A 16,647-nucleotide genomic window follows, 5' to 3' on the forward strand; every position below is an offset into this window, starting at 1 on the left:
ACGCCACCTTCCCTACTCTCTTCACAATCGGAAACGGCCCATAAAACCTCGCCGCTAATTTCTCATTGGGTCTTCTAGCCAAGGATTGCTGCCGATACGGCTGTAGTTTCAAATAGACTTGCTGCCTGACGTCAAATCACTCATCACGCCTCTTTTTATCGGCCTGTTCCTTCATTCCCTGGCAGCCTTTAACAAGGTAATTCGCAATTCATCCAACAGAAGATCCCTTTCCTTCAATCCCTCCTCAAGAGTATCCACCGGTGTGCGATTGTTACCGATTCGCCACAACTTTGGTGGATCCCGGCCGTAAACGATCTTGAATGGTGATAGCTTGGTGGTCGAGTGAGGGGCCGTGTTGTAAGAGTATTCGGCCCACGGAAGCCATTGAGCCCACGTCTTGGGCTTATCCGCCACGAAGCAGCGAAGGTAAGTTTCAAGGGTCTTATTGACGATCTCGGTCTGTCCGTCAGTCTGTGGATGGTAGGCGGTGCTACGGAGCAAGCTCGTCCCTTGAAGGCGGAAAAGCTCCTTCCAAAATATACTCATAAACACCCGATCCCGGTCAGAAACTACGGTGGAAGGGAAGCCGTGCAACCTCACCACCTCCTTGACGGAATAATCGGCCACCCTAAGAGCACTAAAAGGGTGTTTGAGGCCTATAAAATGGGTGTACTTCGAGAAACGATCCACTACCACCAAAACCGCGTCCATCCCCTTTGAATTCGGCAATCCTTCGACAAAATCCATCGATATATCTTCCCACACCATTGTCGGAACCGGTAGTGGCTGAAGCAACCCTAGCGGATGTTGTTGTACCACCTTGTTCCGTTGGCAGACTTCACAACTCCGAACAAAATCCCCTATCTGTCTTCTCATTCCAGACCAATACCAATCCGTGGCTATCCGCAAGTACGTCCTCACCTCGCCGTTGTGGCCGGCGGTTGCAGTTGAGTGATACTCATGGAGCAGAGTTGGGATGATAAAAGATGGTTTGGGAATCACCCATCTGCTTTTGTATAAGACCCTCTTTCCTTCTAATGTGAACCCAGCAGGAACATCCTTATTGGACTCAAGGCCCAACTTAATTAATTTGCTGAAGCCACTGATCTTTTTCTATTTCCTCCTCTAACTTAGCCCAGTCAATATTACAAGAGTGTATCATGGTGGATAGTTGAACCTCGGCTTGACCCTTGCGAGATAAGGCATCGGCAACCCGATTCGAAGCCCCTGGCTTGTATTGCACTTCAAAATCGAACCCAACTAATTTCCGTAACCACTTTTGATATTCCCCTCCAACCTCACGTTGCTGAGTTAGATATCGGAGGCTTTGTTGATCACTCCTCACGATGAAATGCCTCCCCATCAAGTAGTGTTTCCACTTCACTATGGCCATGCAAACGGCCATCAACTCTTTCTCATAAATGGACTTCCCTTAACCCCGAACACCCAAGAGCTTACTAAAGTAAGAGATTGGTCGCCCTTCTTGCATAAGGACGGCCCCCAAACCGAACCCCTAAGCATCGGTTTCCAAGATAAATTGTTTACCAAAATCCGGCATCGTCAACCGGAGCGGTGGTCATCGCCACCTTCAACCTTTCGAACGCTTGCCTTGCCTCTTCACCCCACGCAAATGCATCTTTTTTGAGCTGGGAAGTAAGTGGGCCAGCAATGTTAGCATAATGGGCCACAAACTTCCTACAGTAACCAGTGAGCCCAAGAAATCCCCTCAATTCCTTGATATTCTTTGGGCTGGGCCAATCTAAAATGGCCTTGACTTTGTCTTCATCCATTGCTACTCCATGTTTGGAAATTACGTGACCCAAGTAAGCAATTCTTTGCTTACCAAATTCACACTTCTTGTAATTAGCATACAAGGAGTGTTCTGCCAATTTTTCCAACACCAACCTCAAATGATCATGGTGTTCCACCTCATTAGAACTATAGACAAGGATGTCGTCGAAGAAGACTAACACGAACCGCCGAAGGAAGGGCCGGAATATGTCGTTCATAAGCGATTGGAAAGTGGCCGGGGCGTTAGTGAGGCCGAACGGCATCACTAAAAACTCATAATGACCCTCATGAGTACGGAATGCCGTTTTATGAGTGTCATCGGGCTTAACCCGAATTTGATGATAACCGGACTTCAAGTCCAATTTCGAAAATATGGATGCTCCATGTAACTCATCGAGTAGCTCATCAATAACCGGAATTGGATATTTATCGGGCACGATCTCCCTATTGAGCGCCCGATAATCCACACAAAATCGCCAACTCCCATCTTTCTTCTTAACTAGTAGAACGGGACTTGAGAACGGGCTTGTAGAGGGCTTGATAATTCCGGCTTCAAGCATTTCCCGGATTAGCCTCTCGATCTCATCCTTTTGAGCGTGAGCATACCGGTATGGTCTCACACTTACGGGATCACTCCTTTCCTTCAACACAATTGAATGTTCATGCCCCCTACTTGGAGGTAAGCCATGGGGCATTTTGAACACTGCTTCAAATTCTTGCAACAAGCCACTCAGAAAAGATGGAGCTGGGCCCAATTCTGAAGGCCCAATTGAGGACTCTACTTGATTAATCTCAACCAGAAGCCCACCCTTTTGCTTCCCCAAAGTCCGTATCATAGCTTTTAGAGAAATAGAGGACTTCTCTAAAGTTGGGTCGCCGGTGAGAACCACGACCACTCCGGCCACCGTGAAATGCATTTCATGCGTTTTCCAATTGGTGGTCACCACCCCTAGCTTCTCCAACCATTGGACTCCGAGTATTATGTCCGCATTTCCTAACCCGAGGGGAAGAAAATCATCGATCACCGTCACTCCGCCGGACAATTTAATTCGAACACCAAGACATGCACCTTCTCCTCTCACGGTGTCACCATTTCCTAGTGAAACCTCAAATCCACCGCCTTGTGTCACCGGAATTTTCGCCTCCTCAACGACCTTGGCCGAGATAAAGTTATGAGTCGCACCCGGATCTACCATTACTACCACCTCCCGACCCATGACCTCCCCTTTGACCTTCATGGTCTTTGGGTTCGAAATGCCCACCACGGAACATAGCGACACTCCCACCGGATTTTCCCAAACCTCTTCGTACTCCTCTTCTTCACCCAAACGGTCGGTTTCACCATCACCTCCTTCACCGGCGGCGATAAGAACACTCAATTCCTTTCTCTTGCACCGGTGTCCTACACCCCACCTCTCATCACACCGGAAACAAAGGCCCTTGGCCCTCCAATCTTGAAGCTCCGATTCGGTCAAACGTCGTGTTGACCCCACCGTCCTGCTACTCGGAGTTGAGCTGGGCTGCCCTTGGTTAACCGAGCCTTGGGATGGCTCAGGTGCCTTGGGCCATGATTTTGGGCCTGCTAGCAGCCCATATGTCTTAATGAGGCCCGAATTTGCCCCACTCCTTTCTAGTGAGCTGCTAGTATTTGACCCACCAAAATTGGTCCCTCCTAACGTTGACCCACTCTTCCATCCACCACCCCAAGACCTCTTCTCTTGGCTAAACTTGTTTCGCTCTTCGATTCTTACGGCCACCTCCATTGCTCTCTCCAAGCTCACCGGATTCAGCAATCTTAATTCCTCCTTGATATCCTTACGGAGGCCATTAATGAACTGCCCCAACATGATACTCTCCGGAATATCTTCCAATGGAGTCGCCGTGTCTATGAACCGCCGTCTGTACTCCATCACCGACCCCCCTTCTTGTTGTACGGCCAACCACTGTTCGTGAAGGGAGCCTGAGTTGGACGGCCTAAACTCGTTCAAGAGCCGTTGCTTGTGGTCCGACCACCCGTAAAACGGCCGCCGTTTTTGCTCCCATTGGAACCACTTCAACGCCCCTCCGTCCGTGGCTACCACCGCCGCTTCCATCTTCTCTCTCTCCGATAAGTGGTAAACCTCAAAATACAGCTCCGTCCTTATTATCCAATTGTCGGGTTCAGTTCCGTCGAAGGTGGGTATCTCCAACTTGCGGTGCCGCCATCGACCTCCGCCACCGCCACGCCACCCACCTGGCTCAGGGGGTGCCATTCCTCCTCATACGGACGCGCCTCCACTGGGGTTCGCACGCGCTCAATGGTTGCGAACTATTCTCTCCGACGATCGGAACGAAGGGTGTATTGGGTTGTGGTTGGGCTTGCCTGAGTTTCTCTAACTCTCGCTGTAACTTGGTGACATTAGTGCAGTCGATTGCTCCTTGATTCATGACGTCCGCTCTGATTTGGTCGACGCGACGCTCCAGACGGAAAGTCGCTGCCGCCACCACCTCCTCCGTTTTCTTCCGTTCATCCTCCATCGCCGCCTTGACGGCCGCCGCTACCACCCGAGTAATGGAGTCTTCCTCCTCTGGTGGCTGCAACTTTCCTTCAATAGCAGTAAGTTGCGCCTTCAAGCCGGTAAGTATCTCTTCCACGGCGCTCAGCCGCTGCTCGGTGTTGCCTGCCATGACCGTGCCTCTGATACCAATTTGTTATGAACCGACTTCCGGTCACCGGAGTTTAGTGATTAATTGTAATAATTAGATAGAAGGAAGGCTTGATTCTTGTTTGATTAATTTAGATAAACGATTACAAGTGATAATGGGAGTAACTTGAGGTTACCAATCTCCGGCAACTTGTGGTTGCTACTCTCTTGTGTTTTCTTACAAATTTCTGGATGCCTTCACTAAACATACTACTACATTACTTATACTTCTACTTAGGAGTCACATGTGACTTAATTACTACTTTAAGAAAAACCATACATAACATAATTGAAGCTGCTTGTTCTTCTTTCCTTCTTCTACTCTTAATTACTCGTCTTTAGCTCTTTGTTGTGTTTGACCCCTTGCTCATCCCTCCCCTGTTTCTGCTTCCTTGCTCTTCTCGGTATTCCCTCCTTGACCACGGTTATCAACCTTACCCCTACGATGGTAGACCCGAATAGGTGGAGCTCTATTTGGGTTCATCACATAAACATACAGGAAGAGGAAAGAAGCATGCCAAACAAGTTTTAGATAGGAATTTTCAAATTTTTAGCAGATTATCATCAAATTTTACGTATCTTAGTTGATAAGACAAAATAGCAGTTCAATGGTGACTCAGTGAAGGTATTCTTTCTTTCAGACAATTTCTGGCCTTTGAGATAAAAAATGGAACGCCAAACATTACGAAGTATTAAGAGCAAATTCCAAAAATTTATCATAAAAACTCCTCAAAAGATCTGAAACTATTAGCCATTCCTTACATAGAATACATACCACTAGCCCCAACACCATTAGCTACCAACCAATGGCAGGTTAGGAGGGTAAAATTCATGCAAATTTAACCATGAAGCATTGCAGCTACAAAGAAGATGTTTGCACCTTAAACATGATCTAAGACATTATGAATTCTTGATCTTCAAAAGGCTACTTTTATTAGGCCCTTGATCTGATTGGCAACTGAGTATATTAGTAAAAACAGTTCATTTGATAGCTTTTATTTAGTCCACTGTAACCCTCAGTAGATATATACACGTTAAAATAAATTATCTAGTAATATGGCAACCTTATCTGGTCAAAAGATCAGGCAAAGACCCATAAGTCCAAGGACCAAGCAATATAATGTCACTGTACATATATATCAGGCGCTGCCACTGTTGTGCACTCAAGCATATTTATACCAAACAAAAAAAAAATTCAACCAGCCTGAACGAAAATCTTAACTATGGTCCCAAACAAAATGCTATCCTCAACATTCTTAAATAACAAGTATAAATCCAAAGAAATTATTCAGTACCTAGATAACAAGATAAGACTTAATTTGAAACTGAATAGATTCAATCCCATGTCCAGAAATAACCCAAAGGCAATTGAAACAAATAAGGAAGAATAATAAATAGCCCATATCCAAAAGGACACAAATAAGTGCTGACTGATCAAAAGTGTATATGGCTTAAACTTATATGATAACTTCTTTTATCTCCTTTATCCCTTGGTCCTATAGTGAAATGCAATTCCTGAATTTCATAGCAACCACATTAACTTTCTTCTCTCTCTCTCACACCAATTTAAAATATGAAGTGAATCAAGACATTCATGCTTCCCAATATACTCATATTCTCTATCTTGGTCATTTGATTCATTAGAAAAGCTGAAAAGTACCTTCCACCATACACTGAGCTTCTTTCTGAATTTTAATCTCTAGAGGACTGCTTCCTCAATCTTCTTTCCTGTATGCTTTAATTAATAATTAAACTGCTTCCATGGTAGCTTCATTTTCTCCCTGCAAAGTCTCCCTCTCAAGTTGAACTTGATGACAAAGCTCCTCCACTTTAGCTTCAGATTTCCACCTTTTAGTGATTCAAAGCCTTGTGCTTTGGTACACTATTGTATATCTTCTTCCTAATTTCTAATCTATTAGTGACTAAGACATTTTTAAGATGACTGAACAAAGCTCAATGCAGACTGTTTGTTTAAATAGGTTTCCAAGTTTAACATAAAGCTTTGATTAACAGGACATCAAGAATTAACAATCAAAAATTTAAAGCTTTGATTAATGGAGTCATACGGAAGTCACAATCAAAGGACAAACGTAGACAAATGTAGCACATTTACATAAGCAAACCCTAAATTAAAGTTACCCCTTAGTCCCTTACCTTATTCCTTAATCTAGATTGATTGTGCTTCAGTGTACTACTGTAACCATTCCATAAGAGTAAAAGACAAGGTCCAACCATACTTGGATATAAAAAATAAATAAATAAATAAAATAAAATAAAAAAAAACCCTGCTAACTGATCACTATTAATTATAGGCCATGTAGTGCATTGTATAATCTCCCACAACATTAATCATGACGTGAGACCATACAATGTTACAATGGTTTACCCAGCATTCATATACGCAGAACTCTTTTCGTAATCATCTACACAACATATAAGATGACCACTTTCTGAAATTAGCTTAAGTGGAGCTTTATCTCCAAGAATGACTATCTTTAAAAATGAATGAAATAAAATATATACTCCCTCTATCCCATTATATAGTTCTTTCAAGGTATTTAAGAAATAGGAGGAAAAAGTGCATGAATTACATTAATAAAAGTGAAAAAGTACAATCGTAGACAAAAGTGAGAAAGAGAAAGTGGAAAAAAGTATAATGCATGTGCAAAATTCAAGAGTAAATTAGGAAGTACAATGAATAAAGTTAAAAAAGTAAGAGTATAATACTATCCAAAAATAGAAACAGGGACAATATTTTGGATCTCAAAAATAGGAATACAAGAACTATATTATGGGACGGATGGATTACATATTAAACATAAATAAATTACTTTTTTTTTAAAAAAAAAAAAGAGAAGAAGATTAAAATACACCGGGTTAAAACCAATCAACTCTAGAAAAAGGATAATAATTCATTGCAGTAAAGACCATATTGTTTTTTTTTAATAACTTATTTGATTATAACCAATAGAACATGAATGGTTCTTTTTTTTTTTTTTTTCCTTTCTCCTTTTTTTTTTGGCTTAATGTCCTTGGTGGTTAGAACATTACCTTGTATACCATAGGATGAGTTCTAATCTCTTACCCAACATTCTTTTTTTTTCCCTCTTAATGTCCTATTGCAGTACATAGATGTGTCTTGTTTTTTGTAAAAAAAAATTTAAGACATTGATAAAAGTGTTCAAGTAGTACGATGCCCTACCATTGTTAAAATCTTGGCTCCGCCACTATTTCCAAATATAAGTTACATTAGGCAAATTTAAGTTTAAGTTAAGCACAAAAGAAGTTTAATTAAGTTAAAGTTAGCACAAAAAAAAAAAAAAAAAAAAAAAAAAAAAAAAAAAACAACAACAACAATAAAGATTTTAATTTAAGCAAAGTATTGTTAATCACAACAACATTAAGCTGAGGGGAAAGAGACATAGAAATACTAAGAAAATTGAAATTCGATGATTTCATTTGTGCTTTCTCATCATTAAATATCTTTAATTTTGTAATTAAAAATTATGAACATTTAATTTTTGGAAAATACACAATAATACGAATCCAATGACATCTCATTTGAGAAGTTTTTATCTTAAGGATTAGTGTACAAATTACGTCAAAGTTTATTTTAATCTAGAATCAGATCTAGCAAAACTTCAGATCATGTGAACTAACATAGCTGAAATCTAGGATTTTATGAAGGAAAACCTACTAAACAATCTCACCTACAGAATTATATCTCCAAACAAAGATTAGCATTCACATGAGGGTATCAAAGAATTTTCTCTATGAAAATCCTTTACAAGCCAGCTTTATTAAAAAAAGAAGAAAACATACCCCAATTATTAAAAGATTTCGAATGGTACTGGAATCTCCAGTAGATTAGGTGTTGTTTCCATGCTGGACAGGTCAACAAAACACTAGGTTGCTCATGAGTGAGTTTCATGCCTAAATCTTGTGCACCATTTTCTTTGGCTTAATCTGTTGTTTCTCCAAAAGAACACTTTAAGGGTCATACTATAATAGCTTGATAGATATGGTGGTATGACTATAATACCTAATACTACGTATAGGTTATTACATAACTTCAACTTTCAATAATATACTATTGGAGAATCATCATTTTTTTAATACCTGACTCAATTTCCGCTCAGCAATATCAATCAAAACTTAGGCCTTCACCTTAAGAATTTCCTCAAATTCCTATGAAAATTCTTACTTCGTATAATAGTAATCAAAACCAAGGATTTAGCTTCAAGGAATTCCTCATTTCCTATTGAAATTCTTAAAATTACTCAAAAATTAGGACTTTGCTTCATGGAAATCCTCAATTTCCGATATTGCCAGTGCCTAAAACAACATATTCGATAATTTCTCAAATTCCTAAGGAAACCCTAATAATACTACAGATTTTCTGTAAAGACATTGTATCAATGTCAGGGTGATTAATTATTCAGAAAACAACACTGGTGCATAATACTGCATATAACAGAATTGAGCAATGATAAAATAAAAGGCAACATTTAAAATTTAGTTAAAGCATAGTATCAATCATATTACACACATTCTTTCAAGTAAATTAGGAACTGGCAAAAGGCATAGACAAACAATATAGATGAACTCACCAAACCACCCTTTCGATTCGGCAACAAGCCAGTAACTCTGGGCTTCACTACGAGGACCGGCGTCCTTTCGAGTCTCGCCCCCACTAAACAACAACAAAGCTTGATCATCCTTAGCAGCAACATCAACACCCTCCTTAATATGTTCCAAAAATGTGGCAGCTTGTCCAGGATGCATTTGATAAGATTCCAAAAACCAAGACTTCTCATTATCAACTTTCCCACAATTACTACTAGTATAAACTGAATGCCCAGCTACCATCACAAGATTTGTAAGCTTAGGAAGCGGATAAAAATCCGGTTTCGCATCGAATTGCCTATAATTATACACTAATCGAACACGATTTTCATAAAATATAAGTATGGTTATAATTGCAATCCCAAATGACAAAATTAGCAAAAAGACTAATACAGGATGTAATTTGTAATAATACTTGACACGATTTGCAACTGATTTGAACATGATCAAATTAGATTTAGAATTTCTAGTTCTTCTAGGGTTTCTAAAACCTAATGATTCGATATCGATCTCAACTCTAGGGTATGCATCAAATTTCTTTGGAGTACTACCTCCTCCAATTGAGCGACCACTCATCCTACTAAACAAAGAATTGACATGAAATTACCCAGAAAATATCGATCATTTCTTAGTAAATGAATTATGAATAAAAAAAATTGAAGAACAATATCAAAATCAGAAATTTGGGATTTTAATAAAACTACAATTGATAATTGATCACAAATAGTAATTGTTTCGGTTGAAAACAATGGGACCTTGCCGAAGGTCCGCTGAAATGGAGAAGACTGGATTCGGTCCAAGTTGTGTTGGGCCGAAGGTTTCCTGCACAGTGAACACACGTAAACTAGCCTCGGGGGTGTTTCCGAGGAAGGCCCCTCCGATGCTAAAGTCAGTACAATGTGTAAAAGGAAGACACTATGCAAGAGAGTTTGTAGCTTGAGGCTTTTGTGGAATATTTCTGAATGCAAGAATGAGCATATGACTTAGAATCTCAACGTCCATCTATGAATGTGTCAATATGATGGCTTTTATATCTCATCATACATGGTGAGGTTGGGCCTTAGCCCAATTGGCATGCTTTGTGGGCTGACCTTTGACTTTTGTGCAATTGGAGAGTTGAACCTTGACCTTGGGCTTTTAATTGGATCATTTAGTGCTTAGGCCCAATTTTGACTAAATTGGACCCAAACAACTTGCCCCCCAGACCCGATTTGGAAGGATGACGGGTCGGGTTTGATTTAATTCAGAAAAGGAGGGAAGTAAATGATTTAATTGATCCAAAAATTTGAATTTAAACCGTAATTAATGAGATAACAACGGTTAATGATTTGCGGAAGTTGGACAGATAATGGGCAGTTTAATCACAAGACATGTGTTTAATGGTTACTTAGTGGGTATTTAAGAGAAATTAAAGCATAGACTCTTCGTATCCCGTACCTGGAGATATAAACAGAGGCGTGTCATTCTCCTCACTTATTCACCAACACAAACCCAGAATTCCTCGAGAGAGAAACCAAGAACCCGCATCAAAACTTCGCAAATTCCCCGAGCATTGAGCTTAGAAACTGAGACTTGCCACTACGAACTCGTAAATCGGCAACTTTCGCTTCAGATTAAGGTAAATTCCTTTGATTTCAGTTTATTTTTCTTCGAATTCGAACTCCTTCCCCTTTCCTTTCGACTTTTCTCTTCGAAATAATCCATGGCAAGAGGAGTTAGAGGTAGAGCCCGTGCTCCAAGAAGAGCAAGGCCGATTCCCGATCCTAGGAACAGGATTGGGACCTGGAATGGTCAAAGGCCGGAGTCTGACCCTGCTGAAGGGATTAGGGCGACTCCCCTTTCCTCGGCTCCTCCTCAAAGAACGGATGAGCCGAGCGCTTCTGGACGGGATGATGAAGTTCCCGCTGTCCTTTGGGATATCCTCCCTGGGTTTTCAGAATGGGAGAATGCCGAAGTCGTTTCGGCCATGATAAAGAACCGCCCCTACTCATGGTGGGTAGAGAACGCCGATCAATATCGATTTGCCGAGCAAATTGAGTTGCATTACGGCATTTGTGAAGCTGATGGATATTGGTGCCGAATGCCCTCAGCATCCGATAGAATCCATCGTCCACCCCCGGGGTATGTGGGGGTGTACACGAGACAGCTTCAGTACGGGCTGAGGTTCCCTTTGGACGTTTTCGTCCGAGACTTGCTGATCCATTACAACATTTCCCTATGTCAGCTAACCCCCACCAGCATCCGAAGGGTGATGACATACTTATGGGTCTGCAAGTTCTTCAAGTACGTGCCGAACCTGCACTGCTTCAAAAAGCTCCATCGGCTAGTGCCAAATATTCAAAGTGGGCACGGAAGCCATGGTTCTGGGTGGTACCGGATTGAGTCCCGGCCCCAATACTTGACCATGTGGCCAAACGACTCTTCAGACAAGGACTGGAGAGGTCAATGGGTTTGGGTTAGGGCACCCACAGATCCGGGCCACCCTTGCGTCTTCAGCGCTCCCCGGTACTTAGCTGAGCCTGATCCCGAAATGGGAAGTCTAGGTCCCCCCGCAGATAACGGGGCGGATCCGAACCTGGATCAGCAACATATCTTCGGCAAGCTGCCGAACCCGGGGGGGAGTGGTCGAATGCAGCATATCCCGGAGACTTGGCTCCCCGATACGCATTACGTTTTCCAAGAGAACATGCTAGCAGCTGTTGGCCTCAGCCGAAAGTTTAAGGATGGTAAGCTTCTTCGGCTGGGGCCGAGGCTTTTTAACTACCTCTTTTTCTTCTCTCGCTTTGCTTTTTTTTATGCTGTGCCGATATATCTGAGCTAAACTTTCCCCTTTCCTTTTTTCAGAGCGGGACGAGACCAACGTTGGCATTAACTACGCTCGTCTTGGTGTTAACCGAGAGCGAGTTGTAACTGAACGGGCCCCGTCTATCACTGAGCCGAGGCATAGGGAAGTTCATCTAGACTCTTCCCACTTCCAAATTGAGGCTGTTGCTCTGTATCAGAGGCAGAAGCCTTGGTGGAAGAAGAGAGACCCTTGGTTTCAGCTGCTGAACGAAGAAGCTGAAGCTGCCTGCACAGCCGAAGAGGTTGCACGGGTACTTGAGGCTTGCGAAGGAGGAGAAGGGTCCTCCAGAGCTGCTGAAGCCGAAGCTGCAGCTAGAGCAGCTGAAGAAGACGAGGCTTTGCTGAAGACCTCGGTGAGCTTTCAGACAACTTTTTCTTTTTTCTTTTCTTTTTTCTTTTTTCTTTTTCTTTTTTTTTTTTTTTTTATTACTCACATTCTTCTTCCCCCCTGTCTGTTACAATCTGAAGAGAGTAACAGACACAGAGAAGGCAAAGCTCCTGTTCGTCCCGAAGACCAAATACAAGAGTCTTCAGACTCAGATATGGACGAGCAGCCCCTTCTGAAAAGGCGCCGAAGGATGGCCATCATCGGCCCTCATGACTTTCAGCAGAGGCCGATGACCATCGGCGTCGCAATAAGGGAACCTGAGGAAGGCAACGGATCGCCGAGGGTTCCCCAGCCAACACCCCAATCACCTCAAAAGACCCCTCCGCCACCTCCTGAGATGGAGGTGGATCAGAGAACTCCCGAACCTAAGGGAGGGGTCCCAGAAGAAATCAAGAAGAGTGCTGATGAGCACGAACATAAGGATGCCGTGATGTCCAGCGCTGAGGGCTTCACGGCAGACATCGCAAGAGAGGTTGAGGCTTTCGTCCTCACCCCTGAAGAAGAGGAGGTCATAGTAATTGACTCCTCTGAGAAGGACGATGCTGAGACAACCAAAGCTAATCAAGCTCCATCGTCGCCTTCCCTTCTTTCCAGACTCTGCATTCTGGAGAAATGGGTTTCTCGGCCCCCCGAATTCCAATCCCAGACCACATCTGGGACCTCATATGGGGTCAAAACCGAGAAGGAGCTGCAGCCTACTTCGGCAATTTTGCTGGCATGTCCGAAGTAGACAGGGCAAGGATCTGGTCGCTGAAGGCCACTGCTGGGATGGGCGAATCCAGCAGATCAGTTCCTGACCCAGCCAGGTCAAACCAACTGCTGATGATGCAGGTAATTTTCCTTCATTTCCTCCGAAATTCAGCTCTTTATATATATATATATTTTTTTTTTATTTATTTATTTTTGTCTTCCTGTTTTCAGTTCGTGCACAATCAGACTCTTACTGTAGAGCTGATAGATACCCTACAAGATAGGGTAGACGCTGCTGTGCACGAAAAGAAGGTTGCTGAAGAGGAAGTAAAGCTTGCTAAGCTGAAGCAAGCAGCAGCTGAAGAGAAGCAGCAGGAGGTTGAGGAGTACGGGAAAAAAAGCTGCCGAAGCCCTGAAAACCTTCTGCGATGCTATGGAGAAGGAAGTTTTTCCCCCACTGATGGAAGGGGAAAAATTCCTCCAGGAGCATATGGGAGTGGACGTCTCCAAATTCAAGGCTGCTGTTGAGAGCCGAATTCAAGAAGGAACTGCTGCACAAGCTGAAGTGCAGCAGCGTCTAGAGGCTCTTGAAGCCAGCCGAATGGCTGCTGAAGAGTTGCTCCTGGCCAAAGACGTCCAACTCTCAGAGGCTGCTGCTGCTGCTGAAGCCCAAAGAGCTAAATTCCAAGAGGCTGAGGATCAACTGCTGATCCAGAAAGTTGAAGTGGCCCAAGCTCAGACAAAGGCTTTCCAAATTCAGCAAGAGCTGAATGAGCTGAAGGGTTCCTCCTCCAAAGTCGCTGATGAGTTGAAGAAATCCAAGGAAGACTTGGAGGAGACCCAGAAGAAGCTGGCTGATGCTGAGGCTTTACTCAAAGTCCGTGTTTATACCCAAGAGGAATATGAGATGGGTTTCAGAAACGGATTCCGAGTATGCCGAAGAGTCTGCCTTCATGCTGAGCCGAAGCTGGACTGGTCTAAATGTGCTGAGTGGGTCCAGAATCCCGAAGACCCTCACATGAAGTATGCAACTCCAGCCGAAGCTGAAATTCTTAAGGCTGAGGAAGCCGAAGAGGAAGCTGAGAGACTGGAGTTGGAAGCTGAGCAGAGGGAAAGGGAGGCTCGGCAAAGTGCAAAGCCCGCTTCTTCTGCTGCTGGGGCTGAGGCCACCATGGGGCTCAACGCTGATCAGTCTGATCCTCAGGCTGAAGCATAGGAACTCGGGCAGTCGTCTTCAGAATCTTGCGGTTCATCATGTGCTTAACTTTAGACTTGCCGCTTTCTGAGTTTTTTTGCCTTGTTTTTTGCTTCAGCTTGCCTTGTCGTACAACAGTTTTATTTTTTTGCTTATGTACGTATTTCGGCAGCTGTTATTTTCCGCTTGTGGGCGGCTGCCGATACTGAATTATTGAACTTGTAGCTCAATTTTTGAGCATGAAATATTAATCTAATGCTCTTTTCTTCAGTTGCTTTATTTTGATGCTCTTTTCTTCAGTTGCTTTATTTTTGAATGCTTTACTGCTTCTTTTCTTCAACTCTGCCGAACATAGTTGCACTGAGTGCTTCTTGCCCCCCAGAAATTGAAGTATGACTTCAGTTGAATAAGCAATTTCTGCACTTCTTCAAAATGGGTATCCGAAACACAGGGCCAACTGAAGGCAATGCTTCTGGGATACAAGTCTTACTGAAGATTGACTGTCTGAAAGTTGGATATCCGAAACACGGGGCCAACTGAAGGCAATGCTTGGGATATTAGCTTTCTGGGACTAACCTCTTTAGAACAAGTCTTACTGAAGTTTGACTTCAGCTGAAAGACCAGCGTTCTTAAAGAAGACGCACATCCGAAACACAGGGCCAACTGAAGGCAATGTTTCGAATAATGGCTTTCTGGGATACAAGGCTCAGTTAAGGCAATATCCCAGAATTGTCCATGGACTAATGTCTTTGGAGAACAGGTCTTACTGAAGTTTGACTTCAGCTGAAAGACCAGTGTTCTTTAAAAAGACGAGTTTTGTAAGCCATCTGAAACCCAGTTACCCGAAGGCGAAGGTTTCAGACGAGGCTGATTTAAAAATTTTCAACTGTTGCTGTTATCCTTGATTTTCTGTCTATCTTTGAAAAATGGATACCCGAAACACAGGGCCAACTTAAGGCAATGTTTCGGATAATGGCTCTCTGGGATACAAGGCTCAGCTAAGGCAATATCCCAGAATTGTCCATGGACTCATGCCTTTGGAGAACAAGTCTTACTGAAGTTTGACTTCAGCTGAAAGACCAGTGTTCTTTAAAAAGACGAGTTTTGTCAGCAATCTGAAACCCAGTTACCCGAAGGCGAAGGTTTCAGACGAGGCTGAATAAAAAACCCTTAAAGAGTAGATAGAACAAAGAAAATTTTGAAAGGATAAAAAGTTGTAAATATTTATATAAATGGCGGCTCCAAGGCCTTTCATTAGTTCAAAATGTACTTACAAAGATTGTTCTGCCCCGAAGGGTTTACACATGATATTTTTTCAGTACATCAGCGTTCCAGTGATTTTTCAACTCAGTTCCATCCAACTGCCGAAGTCGGTATGTCCCTGGCTGAAGCTCATCATAAATTTCATAAGGTCCCTCCCATGTAGTTGAGAGTTTCCCATGGGTTCGGCCTTTCTGAACTGCAGCAGCATTCCGAAGGACAAGATCTCCAATTTTGAGAGGCCTTGCATGGACCCTTCGGTTATAAAATTTGCTGACTCTCTGCTTATAGGCGGCCATTTTATCTCGAGCTGAGTCTCTTACTTCGTCGAGGAAATCAAGAGATTCCCTCATCAGTCGCTCATTCTCAGCCGAGAAATGGTGCACTCGAAGGCTCTCAGAGCCAATTTCCACTGGAAGGACGGCTTCGGCACCATACACCAGTTCAAAAGGTGAGTGGCCCGTTGCCTCTTTTTCAGTTGTCCGAAGGGACCAAAGGGTTCCAGGGAGCTCTTCTAGCCATTTGGACTTTTGATCTTCCACCCTCTTCTTGAGGGCATTTAAGATCTGTTTATTTGCTGCTTCGGCTTGTCCGTTGCTTTGCGGGTGGCATACTGCTGAATATGCCAGTTTTATGCCGAACTGATCTGTATATCGCTTCAGCGGTAAGTTGTCAAATTGCCTCCCATGATCGAAGACAAATACTCTCGGGATGCCAAAGCGAGTGATGATATTCTGCCAGATAAATTTTCTGACAGTTTGCTCTGTAATGTTCGAGGCTGCTTCGGCCTCGATCCATTTACTGAAGTAGTCGACACCAACTATCAGCCATTTTTTCTGATACACAGCCTCTGGAAATGGTCCCAGTATATCCAGTCCCCATTGGGCAAACGGGAGTGGATTAAGGATCGACTGAAGATCCCTTGCTGGCTGACGGATAACTGGAGCATATTTTTGACATTTTTCGCATTTCCGAACCAGCTCCTTGGCATCTGCGATCATGGTGGGCCAGTAATATCCGGCCCTCAATGCCTTGTGGGCTAAGGTTCTTCCCCCACGTGGTTCCCACAGATGCCGAGGTGAATCTCCCGTAGGATATAATCTGCATCTGTTGGTCCCACGCATTTCAGCAATGGGGCTGAGAAGGACTTTTTCAGAAGTTCCCCCTGA

General features: G+C 43.2%; 2 protein-coding genes across 2 annotated transcripts; both read right to left on the minus strand.

Annotated features, from left to right (window-relative positions):
• Positions 1-1,518: 1,518 nt before the first annotated feature.
• Positions 1,519-9,186, minus strand: LOC110740287. The gene is made up of 2 exons (XM_021920768.1): positions 9,086-9,186; positions 1,519-4,945 (listed from the first exon to the last, which is right to left on the minus strand). Exon 2 carries the CDS (start codon positions 4,041-4,043, stop codon positions 1,542-1,544), a length of 2,502 nt encoding a protein of 833 aa, XP_021776460.1. The 5' UTR covers positions 4,044-4,945; positions 9,086-9,186; the 3' UTR covers positions 1,519-1,541.
• LOC110681605 lies at positions 8,914-9,677 on the minus strand. Its single transcript, XM_021857758.1, has 2 exons — positions 9,086-9,677; positions 8,914-8,939 (listed from the first exon to the last, which is right to left on the minus strand). The coding sequence occupies exons 1-2, from the start codon at positions 9,675-9,677 to the stop codon at positions 8,914-8,916; spliced, it is 618 nt and encodes a 205-aa protein (XP_021713450.1).
• Between the last annotated feature and the right edge of the window lie 6,970 nt (positions 9,678-16,647).

Source organism: Chenopodium quinoa, unplaced genomic scaffold (assembly GCF_001683475.1).
Source record: "Chenopodium quinoa cultivar QQ74 unplaced genomic scaffold, ASM168347v1, whole genome shotgun sequence".
NCBI classification, from domain to species: Eukaryota; Viridiplantae; Streptophyta; class Magnoliopsida; order Caryophyllales; family Amaranthaceae; genus Chenopodium; species Chenopodium quinoa.

Coding starts and splice junctions, on each gene's coding strand:
- LOC110681605 (XM_021857758.1), bottom strand. CDS start 9,677: ATGAGTGGTCGCTCAATTGGAGGAGGTAGTACTCCAAAGAAATTTGAT. Junction 8,940..9,085: donor CGAATCGAAAGGGTGGTTTG/GTGAGTTCATCT, acceptor TGTTATATGCAG/TATTATGCACCAGTGTTGTT.
- LOC110740287 (XM_021920768.1), bottom strand. CDS start 4,043: ATGGCACCCCCTGAGCCAGGTGGGTGGCGTGGCGGTGGCGGAGGTCGA.